Source organism: Pocillopora verrucosa, chromosome 13, assembly GCF_036669915.1.
Source record: "Pocillopora verrucosa isolate sample1 chromosome 13, ASM3666991v2, whole genome shotgun sequence".
Taxonomy (NCBI): domain Eukaryota; kingdom Metazoa; phylum Cnidaria; class Anthozoa; order Scleractinia; family Pocilloporidae; genus Pocillopora; species Pocillopora verrucosa.
The window spans coordinates 14,613,015-14,631,339 of record NC_089324.1 but is presented as its reverse complement, the minus strand read 5'-3'; the positions used below and the strand labels follow the sequence as shown (position 1 = coordinate 14,631,339).

General features: G+C 41.5%; 1 protein-coding gene and 1 long non-coding RNA gene across 2 annotated transcripts; one reads left to right on the top strand and one right to left on the bottom strand.

Moving 5' to 3' along the window:
* Positions 1 to 370: 370 nt before the first annotated feature.
* LOC136277713 (uncharacterized) lies at positions 371 to 2,743 on the bottom strand. Its single transcript, XR_010715991.1, has 3 exons — positions 2,635 to 2,743; positions 1,771 to 2,456; positions 371 to 753 (listed from the first exon to the last, which is right to left on the bottom strand). It is a non-coding gene; the product is annotated as an uncharacterized lncRNA (long non-coding RNA).
* LOC131770794 (uncharacterized) lies at positions 2,001 to 17,979 on the top strand. Its single transcript, XM_059086521.2, has 20 exons — positions 2,001 to 2,141; positions 3,584 to 3,658; positions 3,770 to 3,950; positions 4,728 to 4,968; positions 5,596 to 5,851; positions 6,443 to 6,688; positions 7,166 to 7,532; positions 7,893 to 8,122; positions 8,437 to 8,643; positions 9,408 to 9,530; positions 10,252 to 10,395; positions 11,174 to 11,408; positions 12,316 to 12,489; positions 12,706 to 12,892; positions 12,987 to 13,060; positions 13,733 to 13,863; positions 14,237 to 14,431; positions 15,039 to 15,317; positions 15,979 to 16,158; positions 17,132 to 17,979. Exons 1-20 carry the CDS (start codon positions 2,093 to 2,095, stop codon positions 17,752 to 17,754), a joined length of 4,197 nt encoding a protein of 1,398 aa, XP_058942504.2. The 5' UTR covers positions 2,001 to 2,092; the 3' UTR covers positions 17,755 to 17,979.
* Positions 17,980 to 18,325: the final 346 nt, after the last annotated feature.

The following is an 18,325-nucleotide window of genomic DNA, read 5'->3' as shown; positions in this document are numbered from 1 at the left end:
ATTTGCCTGGGATTTGCAACTAACCGTTATCGATTCTCAACGTGACTGACTGAGATTGCAGTTAAGGATCTCAGCTCAGTTCAGCACTCTAATCTTTTCATCCTTAAGGGAAAATTTTCACAAAGGTGTTTTGCGCTCATGGAAAATCTTCAGTTATTGAGGGTTACTATCATTTAGGAATACCTCTGCGACACAAAAACAAATTAATTATGTGGATGTGGGGCAATTAAGATGCAGGAGAAGGGAGTGAAGGCTTAGAGTGTGCATCCGAAGAGTGTTGAGGAAATCACGGCAGCTGAAATCACGTCAGCTGAATCCTTGAAACAATCTTTATGTCAATCTAGATATTTACACAGCGTCACTAAAACAAACCACCTTGATATGGCATTCACTCCTAAAATATCATTCAACTCTTAGAAGCTTCATTTTTCATGAGAATAATTTACGACGTTTTAATTTTCTTGCACATTCTGATTGTAGGTAAATGGTTTGAACCTGGAGGTAACATTTGACGGTTGGGTGAGGGTAGTCCTGAGACGGAAGGAAAAACTGACCAATTAGTTTTTACGAACTAGAATTTCAACTCTAGAGAGAGTACTCTCGACTAACAGTAATTCTTTACTACTTTGTTGCCAGGATAGGAAAAGAGAGAGTCCTTAGAAAGAGTTTCTCGGCACTCGTGATGACTTCCGTTTTGGCTCGGTCCCCATATCATGCATGACCTCGAGCTAAACATGTTCCCGTTCGGCCCTCCTGTGTGGTCAATAAGAACATAATGATCACTCATACGATTATATTTCTTCATTTTTTTAAAAGAAAATTAAAGCTGTCTATCTGTGGCTTATGATAAGGAAAATGACGATTTTCGATTGAAGCAGTGCTCTCCAAATTCGTTTCCAGGGTCTTCTCTCTTCCTTTACTACTTTCTCGAGGGAGGAAGAGAGAAAACCCGGAGATCGAGGTTGCGTGCTCTTAAGGAACGCTTCAGTAAGAAGCCAGAGATTTAAGAGCTCGGGGAAAATATTTAACCTCAGCTTTTGGCTGGCGCCCTGTAATTACTGTGGTCTGGTTCGCTGGGTTGTACATCCTGTTAACACCCTTAAGCTCGTAAATTTGGCTATTTTTGGAACAGACTAAATTACCCACTGTATAGGAAACAGGGAACAAGAAACAAGAAACAAGAAACGAGAAAAAAAAAACGTTTAGTATCTTAGCTGCGGATGAATATTTATAAAGATGAGAAAACGTGAGGGGCATGTTTTTATTCACAGCAGGAAGTACTCCTCACGCAGCGCTCTGTGTCACGCAATTCAACTCCAGCTCTTCTGAGACCAAAGCGTTCCGCGTTCCTCGTGTCTCAATCGACGGAATTTTAGATCGGTCTCCACCAAATCATGCTTATCTTTTTCAATCCACAAAAGATAATGGCCTATGCAAACTTTACTACTTCTCCCACACAAGAGCCATGTGGAGAAACGATAACAGCGGTGGTTATAGAGCGTAACAGAGCTTTGAAACAGTTCCAGTACTGTCAATCAGTGAACCGGGAGGAAGGGGGGCGGCACTTAAGTAAAGTTTAGACAGGTCGGTATTGCTGTTGGTTTGAGGAGAAATACCTTTACAGCAAAGAGCTTTCCCAGCTTGAGGACCAAATTATGGTTTGCGAAACCTAAAAAATAACTTCATTGGACCAGTTTTTTACCAGCGCTCATTTTTTTTTTCATAATTACTCTTACTTCTAATGATGTCTTTCTACGCTAGCAGACTTACGTTGTGTGCGGTTTTGCGGGCCTCAACAGATGAATCAGAAATCGTAACACCACGCCTTACAAATATGTTTTGCAGGCACTGCACAAGTGTAAAGATCCATGTCATTTGATAAGTCTCGATAGCGGTTGGATAATGGTACGTCCCCCCTGCTACCCATCACAGCTGTCTCATCATGAATGTGTTGCGTGACTGTTCACCTTGGTTTTTTCGAAACATAATCTTTACTTCCTTACACCTTCTTGCTGAAAGGGAAGCTCGAGTATTTCCTTTAAAGGGGAAGAAATTTATTTAATGCTGTTATTCACAAAGCTGCGGTTCAGCCATGTTCTTGCTCTGGGCTTTGCTTTCGTCATGTGTCGTGATAGCGCACGGTGAGTTGTTCATTGCTTTTGTCACGGTACGAATGGCCCACAGTTCTTAAATCCTCGCAAACTAGAACAATCGTCCCACCAACTGATAAATCACCTTTATTTTTATTGCTGAGATAGCCTAAATATCGTGCTTGTCAGACGGTAGCAAAAGTCTTTCCTAAAGTTCAATCCTCGAAGAGTTAGCTTGGACGATTCACTGAATCCTCACACTAGATACACTCCACTGAAGTCGAAATGCGTTAATGACGCAATCAAAGATTTCTGTAACTTTCTTGTGGCTGGCTTTAATTTCACGGGGTTTAACCTTTAATAATGCTCACCAAACAGAAAGGAAAATCAAATCAGTTAGTTACTGATGTTTCGTAATAAATCACTGAAATCAAGACCGGACGCGTATCTTAAGTCTGTAAAGCACGTATCGGTTACAGTACTTTTCTTTAAGCGATTGACATGACATAATGATAGAAACTTTCAAACGGGAAGATATGTTTACTTGCGTATCTTTCCCTGGTTTAATTTCCCTGTACGTTAGCCTTAAGCTTTAGAACTGGAAAGACTCACCAACACGGAATTTAATGAAGGAGTGGAGAAGATGATTCTCTCAACCAGCCCTCGTGTCTTCGCGAGAAATCCACGCCAAATTCACGAATTACGCGAGTGCGACCCCTCGCGGGGACAAGGAGAAGGAAGTGAAATAGGGTCAAAGCAGAATGATTACAATGAAATTGTCGCTTATCGATACACTTTTCTAAAACTTTCCATGTTCTCATCCTGCAGAAAGGAGATCTTGAAGGCAATTGTAATCTCGCTTTCCTCTTATGTTTGAGTACATATACCGGTTAATTGTCCGGCTCGTTCATATTTCTTTATTTATTATCAGATGCCTTGCAGGAATTTCGGCCAAATGTATTCTTAAGCTCTCCCATAAAGATTAGCTGAAAAAAGGTTCGACTGCAGGGAAATTTTTGGATAATATTTTCTGAACGAGATGTAACGAATCGAATGTAACGTTATTTTTGGCAGTACGTCAAAACAAACATTAAGAATAGACCATAATAAGTCATCAAGTGTTTCGGATTTGGATTACACCTTTCAACTCCCATGAGTGACCAAGACGAAATTTCTCATCATAATATCAGTACAATATCAAGCAGACAAGTGATGAGAATAAATAAAAATATAATTTAGGGGATTATTAGTTGATTTAAGACCAAATTCTCCTAGCTTACAACAATCGAATTGCAGGGCAGACAGTAAGGAGAATTATTCATCAGATTTAGGAAGTGAAAGGGCATAAGAAAATGGCGGCGGATCGAAAGGATTTGGACTTATTTCAGCACGGATAGATAGATTAGTTTTCTTTTTTAACTCAGTCTACTGATAGGACCATCATATCTCACATACCGGCCTTTCAAACTAATTCACTTTTTTCCATTCGATAGCTTTGGATGAGGACATTGAAATTATTAACAGCGACTTTGGCCATGTCCTCGACGATCTTGATCCTCTTCAAATTCGTAAGTACCTTGGAAATTTGAGCTGTTTATCTTACTCAATCATCCTTTTTTGATTAATCAATTAATCGACCAATTAACTACTTAAATTAATTGTTTTTCGTTGACTTACAGCCACGATCGATGAGAAGGTTTCCGTTGTGGAACGCTCAATCCCGAGTGACACAGCGACGCGAGTTCGGCGTCAAACAATAAGCGTGGACATGGGTGGAGGTTTAAAGGTCCAGGATCTCACGGTCAAACAAGACTGCGATGGAATTCTCCTGCAGTGGAATCGGCTCAATTTGCCTCACAGGTGCGTGAAATTATCAAAGAGCGTTTCAGAATCAAAAGTTCTCTTACTCATATTCCCTATTTTCTATATATTGAACATCAAGAATGTAATGAATTGTAATTGGGCCGGAAGTGTTTTGCCACCGTCGTAATTAAGAACAGAACTGAAATCTAACTCAACTTTTGCTTGCGTTTTCTCCATCTTACTTTAAGTTTTCTAACTAAATTTTCCCTGTTGTGACGGAACTAACCGTTGTGGCTACTTCTGACAACTAATGAAAGCGGTTTTTATCCGTCATGAAATGGCTTAGAGGGTATTTCAATTAAGTGCCATAGAAGCAAAACCATTTCGTAAAAAAGATTGTGGTTTTTCATTGTGGTAAATAACAATAAAAGCTAAGTTTTTTTCGTTTGTCTCACGATATAGTCACGTGTGATGTAGATCGCGATCTACATCAAACGTGACTACATCGTGAGATAAACGAAAACAACTTAGCTTAGCAGAACCATGGTTATCATATCAGCCAATCAAAGCAAATGGAATAATGTTAAGGGACCAATCAGAACTCAAGGTAAAAACAGGCATGCTGCCCCATGCGCGGGAAAAACGCGGGTGACCAAGTCGTGCTTGGTTTTAGTTTTGCATCTGAGTGGTTGGATGGGTGGCGTGAGTTTTTTTTGGACCAATCAGGAAGCGAGGTGCAACAAGGCCAAGGTTGTTTTAGAATATGTTCGAAACTGACTCGAAAATTGCTCTTTCATCTACATAACACCTTTTTTTCATTTATATCCATTTCAGCCCAAAGAAACCGACACAAAACAGTGAATTTAGTCATTTTAACATCTATCGGAAAACGACTTATTTCAACGACGTATCCGGTATGACACCCTACGTGTCAGGCAGACAGGATGCTTCCCTTCAGAACCCGGGAAAGACCAGCTACAAGGACTTGTACCCCCCACTAGGTGTAGACCTTTATTATGCAGTGACAATTGTTGACGGAGAAGGGCAGCAGGAGACATTGGTGGATGCTAGAAAGGTAAAAAGGTTATTTTGAAATACCTTGCGCGCCACCTTGATAAACGGTGCAGTGATAAAGATTATAACGAACAGAGATGATAATTACATTAAAAGTTTCTCATGGACCCTCCAAATATTTATTTTTGTCTGACGCTCGTGAGAAGACGAGAAAACATATTTCTCTATTCATTACCGAGCTCAAACATCTCTCCTATTCCATCTACACGCGTGACGCTTTTGGCTGATCTTAGCCGTTTGTGGTGTGCATGTCCTCGTAAAGGATGGTCGTTGTAGTTTGCTGTAGAGTCTCTACAGAGCATCGTAGCGCGCAATCTAAAGGTCTAACGTTCGATTCCTCATGGGGTCCCAGACTTTTTTCCTTTGTTCCACGTTCGGAACAAGACAAAAAGAGGTCTTTCTTCAATAATAGTAATAATAATGACAATAATAATAATAATGATAATAATAATAACCTCGCTCCCAGGAAGAGGTTGGCCACGTCACTGTATCAACCGCAAAATTGTCAGATAATGAGCTTGTTTTAGTTTCCAAGGCTCCTTATACGAAGTTTACATGAACGCCTTATGTATGTAGCAAACAGGCCACTGCTTACTGAAAGTAACTGAAACTGCAAATATCTTTACAGGTATCCTTCGTTGGATCAGTGAAAAAGACAGGAGCATTGTATAAACTTGTCCCAGGTTTTCTCAGCCAACGAGGAAAAGTGTTGCATCATAGCACAGCATGGAATCCGAAACGAAACGAGTACCTTGTGGCGTTTGACTTTGACGTTGACGGAGATAATCTTCCCGATCAACTGTTTGCTTTGCGGGTCGACACTAACGCCAGAATAGTGGACAAACGAATGCTGAATTTTACTGCCAACCTCAACGGAAAAGCAGGTATTGTATGAATTTGAAAAACTCGCAAAAGTTTTTATGCGGCTAGTTGATTGTCAACCCGTGAAGTATTGTGATGTGTTGCGTTGTGTATGATTGACAGCTATGATTGGTGCATTTCAACGACTGACCTCATGGTCTGAAGAAGATTAGCAGAAGCAGATGTAAAAGAAGGGTCAGGAGTATTCTTCAAACCCTCCCCCCCCCCCCCCCGTCTCCCTTAACCTCCCCTTCCCTCGTCTCCGTCACTAGTTGCAACGACAGGATCCTTTACACGTGTCTCTGGGTCGTGCCCTTTAATTATCTGTCATGTGACGTGTAACCCCCAATGAAAGATAGTGGGGAGGGGGGGGGATTGGGGGGGCAGTGGGCTAGTCGTTTGGTCGAGAGGTAATCTGTCGTGTTTTCCGAATCAAATCTAAGTTTGCATCCCCTATCAAAACTTTACGGATCCGCCCCTGGTATGCAGATGAAACATCAGTATCCACTTCGAAAATGACCATATTGCGAGACAGACGAAAAAACCTCTTTATTGTTGTTTTCAATCGTAATGAATAACTTGTTTTTTTTACGATGTCGATTTTCGATTTTCAGCGAATCAAGGCTGGCCGAGTGTAGCCTATAATGATAGGGCAGATGAGTTCATGATTGTCTTCCAGTTTCGCAGTGGTGTTTGGCAGTACTTCCACGACAAATACATCATAATAAGCCAGAGAGTGAGGAGTTGGCAAACCGAGAGAGCTGCTGGGCCTTCGCTGTTCGTGAAGGCAACTGGGAAGGCGGGATCTAGTGACTGGGTGGACGCCACGAATGTCTTGATCAAGTACAACAGTGTTACAGGTAGGCATGCATTGCGTGCAAAACGATTTTCGTCCTGGAAACCGTAATACCCCTCAGGTTGAGAAGCCCGTGAAAGAGAAACAAATAAAGCTCGGTTTTAAAGTTACTATATAAACCCTCCTCCGGAGCCTTTAGTTTACTAAACTGCTTAGGGTTGGGGTTAAGTTTCAAATCCATTTTTTTTTTCAGTGTTTTGGAATCTTTTTGCACCACTGTCTGTCTCACTTTATTGTTGGCGTGTTAAATTCTGAGAGTACAGCTTTAAAGACTCTCAGCAGCATAGAATATTTATCTTTAACATAAGAAATGATAAACGCCATCCTATGGCAACGAGCTTGAATTTAGTGTAGTTAAGGTTAATTTTTTCCCTCGTTTTGAATACTTTGGAGTAAATGGTAACACTCAAAGTAAACGAAAATGTAAAATTGAACCAAAAAATGTATAAACGAAAAAAAATCAAGTCTCTTTTTATTTAAGGTGGTTATGTCGGAGCCGTTGTCTTATCACACAGTCGAAAAGAAGTGATAGGCTTGTTTGCCGATGCCAGAGGCAAGGTACTCAAGTCTGATCCTGTCTGCAGTTTTCGAGGAAATGCTCATGAGCCAAACATCTTCGTTGACTCAAAAAGGAACGAATTTTACTTCACATGTACGGTTCAGGGTGGAGGAGTGTCTAACGCCGATTTTAACCTGCGTCCTGGCCTCAATATGGTGGTTCTCACCAAACGCGATGCTAACGGCGTGCATGCCTCTAACACAGAGACTGCTAACACAAAGAATTTTGTAGGTTACACTAACAACACGCATGCTAAGACCAGCGGTTATTACAATGAACGCACTGACAGGTATGTTAGCCTAAATATAGGTAATATACATAGCTTTTGGGTCAATGTCAGTATCTGAGCGACTGCGTAGCTACCCCTCCCCAAACCCAAAAACAGTCAACTGATTACAACTTAGGGATAATGTGGGGCTAGGGAAGGGGTAGGTGCGCAGTTGGTCAGATACAGAAATTGGTCCGATACAGAAATTGGTCCACACAATCGCGCAATAAAAATGTTAATGTTGATCCCAAAAAAAAATTGCGATCTTTAATACTTACTTTCATAATTTCATATCCCTCAGGATTAACAACGTCGCACAGTTGTTAAAAAATCTCAGTGCAGATTCTATAAGAAATGACCTTAACTGTTTACTCTCAACAGACTGATCTTGTTTTGGGAAGACACGGACTCAGGCAAACCCTTCATTGGAACAGCCTCTGTTTTGGTGACTCGTAAGCGCTATGTGCGGGAAGTGAAGCCGTACAGTTGCTTGGCAACAAGGCGCGTGAGAGCGCCATCGGCCGTGTACTTTCCAACAACCGGCAACCACATGCTGTTTTGGCAGGAGCAAGGGCGGGGAACTTGGGTGATAGGGGGAGAACTCTTACAAGGTCAGTCGAAGGTGTAGTCAGGAAGGGCGAGGGGAGTGGAATCCAAAACTACGTGTAACTTCACCTCTTGTATTGAAAAAAAGTCTACTTATTATGGTAAAAACAACGTGGTATGCTATACCATTACGCCGGTCAAGAAGGCGAGACGACTCGTGAATAGCGACTTGCATTGTTTCACGAAAACAACAACAACTCAATTTCTATAAAATGGCTCCCGAGAGACACGAGGAAGAACGACGAAACGTATTATGCTTGCGTCACTAACAACGCCCGCTGGCGTTAGGAACTAACTCACTCGTATCTTTCTTTCATAGGCAACCTGCAACTTGCTTTTGGAAGGATGCAGAAGGATCCAATCACACTGTACAACAGCAAAAGCAGAAAAGCATTTGTTACGTGGCAGGAAGCTGGCGTTGTCCTGTCTTATCACGTTGAAGAGACCACACGTCCTCTGTGTGATCCGCCATGCATGTCGCGATGGACATGCGCATTGCAAGATACGTGTGTCTCTTCAACTGGTGGTGAGTACAGTTTCGTTCCCAGTGCATTCGTCTTTTTAATCAAGTCGCCGAGGAAGATGCACTGAGTATGAGAGTGAGGTCTGTATCTTTTAGGGACAACATTCAAGAAATCTCTCGCTCTTTTCTGACGCAAAGAAATCGTTTTTTAAACAAACGAGAACATTACAGTGATAGTTTGATGAAATAGAAACACATGTAACCGATAGCACAAAAACCAAAAGGTTCAAAGCTGGTCTAGGATGGATGAGTTGTGGAAAATTGGACAACTGCTAAAGAGAAAGGGAGAAACTGAAAAGGCTATGTATTGTTTGCCCTTTAAACCCAAAGCGTGACTAGCCTCTAATTTCTCCATACAGTATCAAACTTGAATCAAAGATAAAGATCATGAGAATTAGGGAAATTATCACCTACCTTAGAGGCTCTTGATTGTTAAACAAATTCTCCTTGTCAGTACCTTGTAAAATGTATAAAGAACAGTGTAGAGAATTTGCATACTGATGTTAGGGCCCTAAAGGGTTAAGGTTGGAAAAGATTGACACAGATTGTAAATGACTTCTTTTAAAATTTAGGAGTAAATTTTTCGTGATGCAGAAGTTGTGAGGTAGCTTTTAAGTAAAAAATGCACTAAGGATAAACCAAGCGATTATATTTTCTTGAATAAAGAAAATGTATTGTAAATAGAATGAGGGAGATGTTAATTATTTTAAAAGAAAAGGTCGTTACAACTTAGACCCACTCAGACAATTTTTTTTTTAAATTCTCAGATTCTTGTTCTACAAACAATGGCGGCTGTAGTCACGTGTGTACTTCATTACGTCACTGGAAGGTTCAGTGCTCGTGTCCAGGAAATTTGCAGCTTAAGGACGACGGGAAGACTTGTCAGGAAGGTGAGTTGGAGCCTTTCTTAGAATGGTTGTTGTGATAGGAACTCGTTCACAAATTATAGCGTGAACACTAGAATAAACGGTATGGGTTGATGAGTCTCTGGGCAATTGATTGGAGACAACGTATAGTTTTTAGCTAAGTGATCATAATTTCTCGACGGTTGTGTTTTCTTTTTCGTATTTTTTTTCATTCACGATAATGTATCTGAAACTGTTCAATACTCTCAAAGCGTTCTATCTCTAAAACGGGGCGCATTTTATCCCCGATTTTTGAACATACACTGAAAAAGTCTTATGGAGGTTTTACCCCTTTTTAAGTTCGCCTTGCTTGTAGTATTTCGAGCGTCAGTTGTTATCATGGTCGGAATTTGCATGTTGAACAACCTTTGTTATAGTTTGACAGTGATGTTACATGTCGACCGAAATATTCTATGATTCCGATGTTCTACCACAAGAAAACGAGTCAATAGATTTGCGGGGCCAAGAAATAATTCGGTAAGGGCGAACTTGTTTTACCTCAGGGCGGGGAAAACCCGTAAAAATGGTATGAGGCGAACTAGCTTCGGGGCGAAACCTCCAGATACAACAGAAAATGGAGGGTAAGAATGTCCTCAATACGCCCGATTTTTCTCCGCGAAAAGAGCGCGATGGTGACGCAGTGGTTCCCTTTTTTTCAGTCAGCAGCTTAAGTCCTTAACCAGTACCTCTTTTGTTCTCTCCCCAGCTCCTCCTTGCCATGGTATGACTCCCCTGACGAGACCGTCAACCCGACGAGATTATTTCTGTGGAGGGCGTAGAAGACACATCTGTCCTGCTAACTCCTATTGCCACATTTCACCTTCTGATGCCTTTGCAAAGTGCTGCTCAGGTAGGACATGTTTGATTTCGTTCAACCCTTAAACTCTCAGAGATGATTAAAATGTACCTTCTCCCTATAATATCCACACATCATGTAGCAAACTGGTAATGAGAATACTCAAACTTATCGGGTAGAAATTGTTGCCTAAATCTAATACCAAATTCTCACTGACGGTGTGGTCCCTGGCGAGGCTCAGTTTGAAAAGGAGGTAGGGTTTCAACGGTCGTGTGTCAAGGTTGATGTGGTCGCGGGCTGTTAGAAACCTCTAGACTGGAAATTTTTGAAGCAAACTGCGGCTTAGCGTCGGTTGCACGAGGAAGATTGAGTTTGTAGTGAATTGAAATGAAACTACAGTATATGTGCTTGGATTCTGCGTTGGATTTGTGGCCGCCCGGTCATTTTGAGCTTGGATTTTTCGCTTCTCGGATCAGGCGTTCGGAAATGGAGTGTTCAGCCTTGGGCTTTTCTTATGTGCGTTGAAAACCTCGAAATGAACAACTCGCTCAAATGGGCTCTTTTCATCAAAGTAAGCGGTCAGATAACAAGCAATACGCTGTGGAAGCGAGGTGAGGTATTTTTTTTGAGAATTTGACGTATTTTTTTATTCCTTAGATCGCTCGTAAATATTCCCATACAAACTCTTATAATTCCGCCATGACCGTTATTGCGTAAGATGATCATCTCACAGCTGGAGCTTGGGCCGCCTGTGCGTTGCCAGAACAAACAACGGCTAAAGGAGCAGCGTATAACACGTTGACTAAAAATTACTTTCTTTTCCATTTTACAGCTCCTTTACCCAGTTATTCCATAATAGTAGCCTCTCCTAAGGCAATATGGCAGCTGTTTATGGACACAAAGCATAACAGATTCACTACTCAAAAGTTGCAGATTCAAAATCCCTCCATGCTTGTTGCACTGGATTACAACCCAGTAGATAAGCGTATATACTGGAGTGACGTTGATGATAGAAAGATAAAGCGAATGTCTGTGACTGGAATCGGAGGAGAGGAAACAATTGCTTGGTAATCTGATTTATTTTTTGTTAAAGAAAGATCTTGAAGCTATCTCTAATTTGTATATCTCAGAGAAATTACGCCTTTGCTTCTTTTCTGAGAAAGCTTGTATATATTTTTGTCTTGTTCATGATCCCGATGATATTTTTTTATTGAGTCCATTACAGAGCTTAAGGTGAGGAAATTATCCACAATCACGTTCAAAGAATTGTAGTGAGGTTTTGATTTATCTTGGTAGAATGATGTTGGTCCACTAAAGTTATAGAGCGCTTTTCGATTGAGTATCGTAATACCAAAACCAAAGTTATCGCAAAAGCCACTCAAAAGAAAGGAAAATATATTAATGAGCCAATGAGAACTCAAAGTGAAAAACCATCCAACCTCCCTCGGGAAACGAGGGTCACCAAGTCGTGATTGGTTTTAGTTTTGCATCTGATTGGTGGAGAGAGTGACGCAATTCTTTTGGACCAATCACAGAGCGAGGTATAGAGGTAAAGGAAAACCGACGCAATATCGGATTTCTTTCGACGCTCAATCGAAAATTGTTCAGAAAGGTGATCAATACTGCTCTTGGATGAGTGCCCGTGCAGGAAGTGCAAATTTTTTTGCAGATTCTTTGACATTAGGCGTTTAAAATGACTAATTATACTGGACTGATGTAACTTAATGGTAAAGAGCGACCTCATCCGAATTAACAAAGGGGCTTAGTTAAGCGGAGAACAGGGATTTAATGAATTCAAAACGTGTGAAGAACATTGGTGATAAACCAGCCTGTGGCTCGTGTTTCTCTTTGTTGGTTCTTTCCTTTTTTTGACGTCGTCGGTGATCTAACAGACACGAGGCATAGTGAAATGTTTCTTAGATACGTTTCAAAATAGGAGACTTATATGAACGCAATACTTTTGTGTCAATGTAGGAATAATGTTGGGATTGTGGATGGATTGACACTCGATGTTGAAAATGACTTGATATACTGGACTGATGTCACGTCCAAGAGTATAGAGCGAGCGAACCTGAACGGACATAGTCGTAGGACTTTACTGGGGGGCTTAGACAAGCCGAGGGCAATTGTCCTGTACAAGACTAGAAGGTTTGTAATTCTATTTATTATTTTTAGCGGCGAGTTTCCTCCAGGGGACGGGAGATGAGGGTATGGGAGGGAGGGAGGGAGGGGGAGAGTTTCTTGACTATCGACAATTTCTCCTTGTGACTATCAACAGAAATGTATAGTAAACAGTATGGAGAATATGCATAATGATATTTGGGTATAAAGGTTTAAACCACTTATCTATTGATTTACAACCAGGTGGATGTTCTGGACAGACTGGGGAACTGTACCAAAGATTGAAAGAGCGGATATGAATGGACATGGCCAAACGACCATCGTATCGGGAGATTTAAGTTGGCCAAATGGTTTGGTTATCGACGAAGCTTCCCAGACACTCTTTTGGGCAGACGCTGGTCTCGACAAAATAGAGACCTCCGACTTAACGGTAAAGCATATCGTTTGTTTTTTTTTATACTTTTTTCCTTTTTTTCATTTTTTTGATAAACTTGGTCTCATGATTGACATCTGTTTGCCTACAGGGAGGTGGACGCCGTGTATTGCTCAGTTCTCCGCACGTGAATCATCCCTTTTCCCTTGCCATTTTGAATAACAGGTAAACTCACGCTTGGCTTGCAACTAAACACTGTTTATAAACAATTCGTCCAAAGGTAATTTTTCGACCTACGTGGCCGTAGGAAAAGCGAGGGAGCGACTCGCGACAAATTTTAGCTGCCTTACGGTTACATAATAAGTTTTACTGGATTTCATTGAGTCGTTCAAGTTAATTCCATGAGTCTTTAATGCCTGATTTTTTTTAGGGGGGAGGGGGAGGAGGATTTTGGTTGTGTCACAATATAATTAATTTGATTCCTCTTCTTGGCTCTGTTGTTAACCAGATCCCCTCATTGGCGGCCAACTTTTTGATTGATCCCCCTCGGTACCTCTAAAAACCATGCGTTCCCCTCCCCCCTGTCAAATCCTCAGACCCTCCGCAAGAGATGAATAACGCGCAAATGAAAATACATCACTGGCTAAGGCCGTCTTCCCTATGATCTTCAAGTTTTTCCTCTTAACACCATAGAAATGGGTGGAGATTAATTTTTTAGGGAAAATGAATTATATTCCAATTTAAAGAGAAAGCGAGAAAATCTCATAGAATAACAGAGAGTAAAAACAATGCAGAAAACATTTGATTGATGATCATGTTGTAACTACCAAATCTTCTTTAAGACAGCTCAACGTACTTTTTCATTGTTATCCTTTCTGTTTTCCCTGTACACTTCAGGTTGTTTTGGAGTGACTGGGAAACAGGAGGCATTCACTCAGTTGATAAACAAACTGGTAAAGACGTCGTAACTGTAGCGCTAGGAATTGAGCGGCCGACAAGTTTTGCACTCTTTAAAGCAGTTCCGCCAGGTTAGTAAAAGCCTGCTATGTACGCATACTTTTGAAAAGGGAGCGCTCATAGTTTTTTTTTTTTTTGAAAGGTTGGCCACCTTCTTAGAATTTTGTAAGAAAGGATTATCCAACTAGCCACCGTTTAAGTCTCCTAACGCTTAATACCTCTTTCCAGCTAGGAGTAAGGATGAGCCTTACATCCCATTTAGATGGAGCACAGCGTTCAAGCGTAAGGTTGCGCAAATGAGTCACTTGCGGTCAGCCGCGCGCCAATTTCCGCTCAATCTTGTTAATAAAAAATAACACGTAAGTGTCGTTTGTTTTGCAAAATTTATGCACATTGATGCTTGTTTGTGCTAACGAATTATACATAATTTGATTTTAACTACAGTTGACGCAAGCGTCCGTTGCCCAGACCCCCGCCATCCAAGACATGGTTCTAGGCACCCCTCCCCTGAAGGCGATGATTACCCACAAGGCGCTGTGATACGATACACGTGTTTTCCTCAGTTTGACATTCACGGTCCCGTGACTCGCAGGTGTTTGGCCAACGGTCAATGGAGTGAAAAGGCTCCCGAATGTCTCAGTAAGAATACCTATTTTAAATAATGGGGTTTCTTCGTCCTTTTTTTCAGAGGTTTGGGAAGGGAGAAGGGGTGGGCCAATTAGGTACCCTCGCTAGATGGCTGGATGTTGGCCGAGTACAATATTTCCGTTTTTATGAATAGCGGTCCACCTAATTCTCCTCGGCATGCATCACCAAGTGTCTCATCGTAATCGCCAGCACAGAACATGGTAACAAAACAAGCTTAGTCAAAGAAGGAATCGTTGTATCGCAAACGAATCTTACAAACTATTTTAAAAAGGATTCAAGAAGTCCGACACGGTTTTTTGGATTTTTTTGATCATCGAGACGTGATTTCACTTCAATAAAAAACTACCAGAAAACATTTTCCCGTTTCAACGGAGGGTTCTTAAAAGTTGCAAAGTATTCACTCCGGCTAAAATAACTTAGAGCCAAATTTTTCTGCGGATCAATGCGGGCAAACCCGAGTAGGCAAACTAAAGTCGGATAGCCAATCCGATCATAGGACTCGCCTCCACTCTCCCGCTCGTGCACCCAGCCACACAACAATGGTGTATAACACCCAGAATAATAATGATGATAATAAAAGATAAAACTTTTTTCTCAGCTCCGCCACGATTTCAGCTAGTGCCGAGCAACGAGACTGTCGAGGAATCAAAAACCAGCACTTTTCTTTGTTCCGCTTCAACCCCTGATACAAAAATCACGTGGTACAAAGACGGCAAAGTCCTGACCGGAAGTCACTTTGCGGTCTTGTCGAGTGGTAGTCTAATGATTCTGCGCGTATACCGTGAAGACAAAGGCTGGTATGTCTGTAATGCAACGAACAAGGCAGGCACTAAACTGGCTCGCGCATATCTGAAGGTGTTGCGACCGCTGGACTCAGGTTAGTCTCATCAAAAGACGACCGAAGCAGACAAATTACTGTTTTGGGTTTTAAATATTAAGCTGTTATTCATTACTATTTGTTACTTAAAGAAAACTTCGCCAGGCATGTGATAGGAATCACAAACATTTAGATATACATGCAATTATTTCAGCATCCTCACTGGTTGAGAACACTCACTCAGTCCCAAACAATGTAGAAAGTTGAGAATGAATTCAAAAGCTTTACAAAAACTGCAGGAAATTAATTTTAAAACCATAACCAAAGTAATCATAAAGGCTAATCTGGAGAAAGAAAAATGACTTGAACAGCGAATGAGAACTCATAGTAAAAACAACCAAACTGCCTAAAACGCGGAAAAACCCGTTAATTTTTAACAAATTACGTTTTGCACTCGATTAAAGAGCTCGTGCAAATTTTTTCGTCTTTGAAATTTCCTCTTCTTTATTTACTCCAAAGTAAACTCGAAATAGCTTTTTTTTGTTCAAATGCAAATGATCCTGCTTTATAGGTAATGTATAGGTTTACCTTGATAACAGTAAATATATGTGGTATCGGGAGTCTGATACCACAACCAACCATTTTTCAAATTCAGTCTTTCTTCTGTACTGAAGAAAAGTCAAAATGGCCCAATGCTCTTTGTTTGTTTTTCACTGTATAGATTGTGGTAAGCCGACGCTAACTACTCGTGGCAAGATTGTGGGCGGAACAAAGGTGGAAGCTGGTCACTATCCGTGGCAAGTGAGCCTGTGGAACACGAGGGCCAACAAACATTTCTGTGGCGGATCACTTGTGTCTGAGAGGTGGATTGTGACAGCTGCCCACTGTGTTTCTTCTGGAGGTAAGAATTAGATGCATATTTACGCATGCGCGATCTGATTTAAAGATCCAAGCTACTCTTAACAAAAAGTCCGGTCTCAGTCCCTCTTCATTGGCTCGACCTAACTTGGATCTTATTTTAAGTTCCGTGACGACATCTAGAGCGTCACACGTGAGTGCTTCTCTCGCCCAAACATCCCAGTCCTAGCGCGGAAAATGAGGTAGGAGAGAGGCCAAGGGATTAGATATTCATAAAGCCACGTGACAGGTCGTGTGACGGTTTTAAAAGGCTGCAAGTCTAACAAAAGCTTTGAAATAGAGTGGAACCGGGGAGGAGAAAGCTATGTTTTGTCTGCTGATACATTTTTTAAAATAACAATATATCTGTTTCTGATGGCAAGGAAAGGCTGACGGCACGAGTGAAATAATAATATTAATCGCAAGCAAATCTGAGTGAAATTATTGCACAGAACAGAAATGCTCCCCAACCCTTGTAAAACACTTACTTCAGTATGCATATTTTCCGACCATGCATTCCCTGTTGTTCTTTGAAAGAGAATCAATCGAGAACTTCTTCACGTGGCGTTTTTTTCTTTTTATCTCATGGCCTTAAGTTTTGATTTATTGGTGATGGTGTAAGAAGAAGTTAGATGCTAGTCACTCTTAACAGTTTCAGGGTTAATCAAACGCGTTCGATGTTACGCCTGTGTTAAATTGAAGTATGTAAATCCACTTCGGCTCGTTGACTTTTATACTCAGTTGCGTTATGACCCCTTTCACTCCTGAGATCAAAACATCACTTCTCTGCACTGTACTCCATACATTGCTTATAATTTTGGCTTTGAGAATCAAATCAAACATCATCCCCAAATGTATGTTTTCCTTTTTTCTCATCACCTTTTTACTTAAAAGTGTAAGAACATTGTAAGGAGAAATTTCTCCTTGGTCACCCTTGGGGGTAAAAGTGTTGAGCTTGAAAACTTGATCTTCCGCAGGAATTTCAATCAGTGATGTTGAGGTACGCCTTGGTAAGTTGTACACTAACAAACCTGAACCATCCAGAGAACAGATCATTCGTCCGGACAGGATCGTGATTCATCCACAGTACGATAGTGACCGTGCCGACTACGATGCAGACCTCGCTCTTATTCACCTGAAATCCGACGTCATATTCACTGATTACGTCAGACCTATCTGCCTTCCGCTGCGGAGACAAGACAGTGATAGGACTCTGCTAAGGACTGGCAACATTGGGGTCATTACAGGATGGGGCCGGAAGAAGGAAACCGGTCGTGAGGTCCTTAGAAGAATGCACCAAGTCAAAGTACCAATAGTGGACCAGGCGTTGTGCAAGGCAGCACACACGAGGTATCCCGTCACATCAAATATGTTCTGCGCCGGCCATCATAATGGCACACTTGGTGACGCTTGCCAGGGAGACTCGGGTGGACCGCTGGCCATCGATAATAGTCAAACAGCAAGTGATGATGATCAACGCTGGGTGCTCGCGGGCGTCATTTCCTGGGGAGATGGCTGCGGTAGAATTGGCAAATATGGCGTCTACACTCGGGTGTCGAAGTTTGTTCGATGGATCAATGATCAAGTCGTTATGGACTGACGATTGAATGCGATACGGTATTTTCGAGAAATTGGGAGTTAAAAAAATAATATAATGCGCGCTTAATAAAACTTATATTCACTTATCATCTAGCGACCTTGAAAATTGTAATCTGCCAAATTAAAAAGGGGCGTAATAGAAACAGTAGTTGGAAATTTTCTTAGGCTACAAAGTTGTCAAACAATGAATGGTTAAAGTGGAATAAAGGCCACATTTTGTTACTGACTTCAGGATTGTCCTCTAGTAACGTAACATGTATTAAAAGCGCCTGGTTCTTCATATTTTTGGCTCGGTTAAGCGTGGGCCCCACCATGAATAATGACTTCAAGCTAGGACTTCAACAATAAGGAAAGAGTCATCCCTGTCAACTGACTCAACTGCACTGAGACCCCGACGGCGAGAGAAATGATGGGGTCTGGGGACGAGATTGAGGTGGAAAGATGCTTCTATGATCCCCAATTCAAGCTACAGTAGAATCCCGCTGACTCGAACCCGGCTAACTCAAACCACCCGTTAACTCCGATCCGATCTCCCTTGTATTTGACCCTGTTTTTCAGTCATTTACTATCAG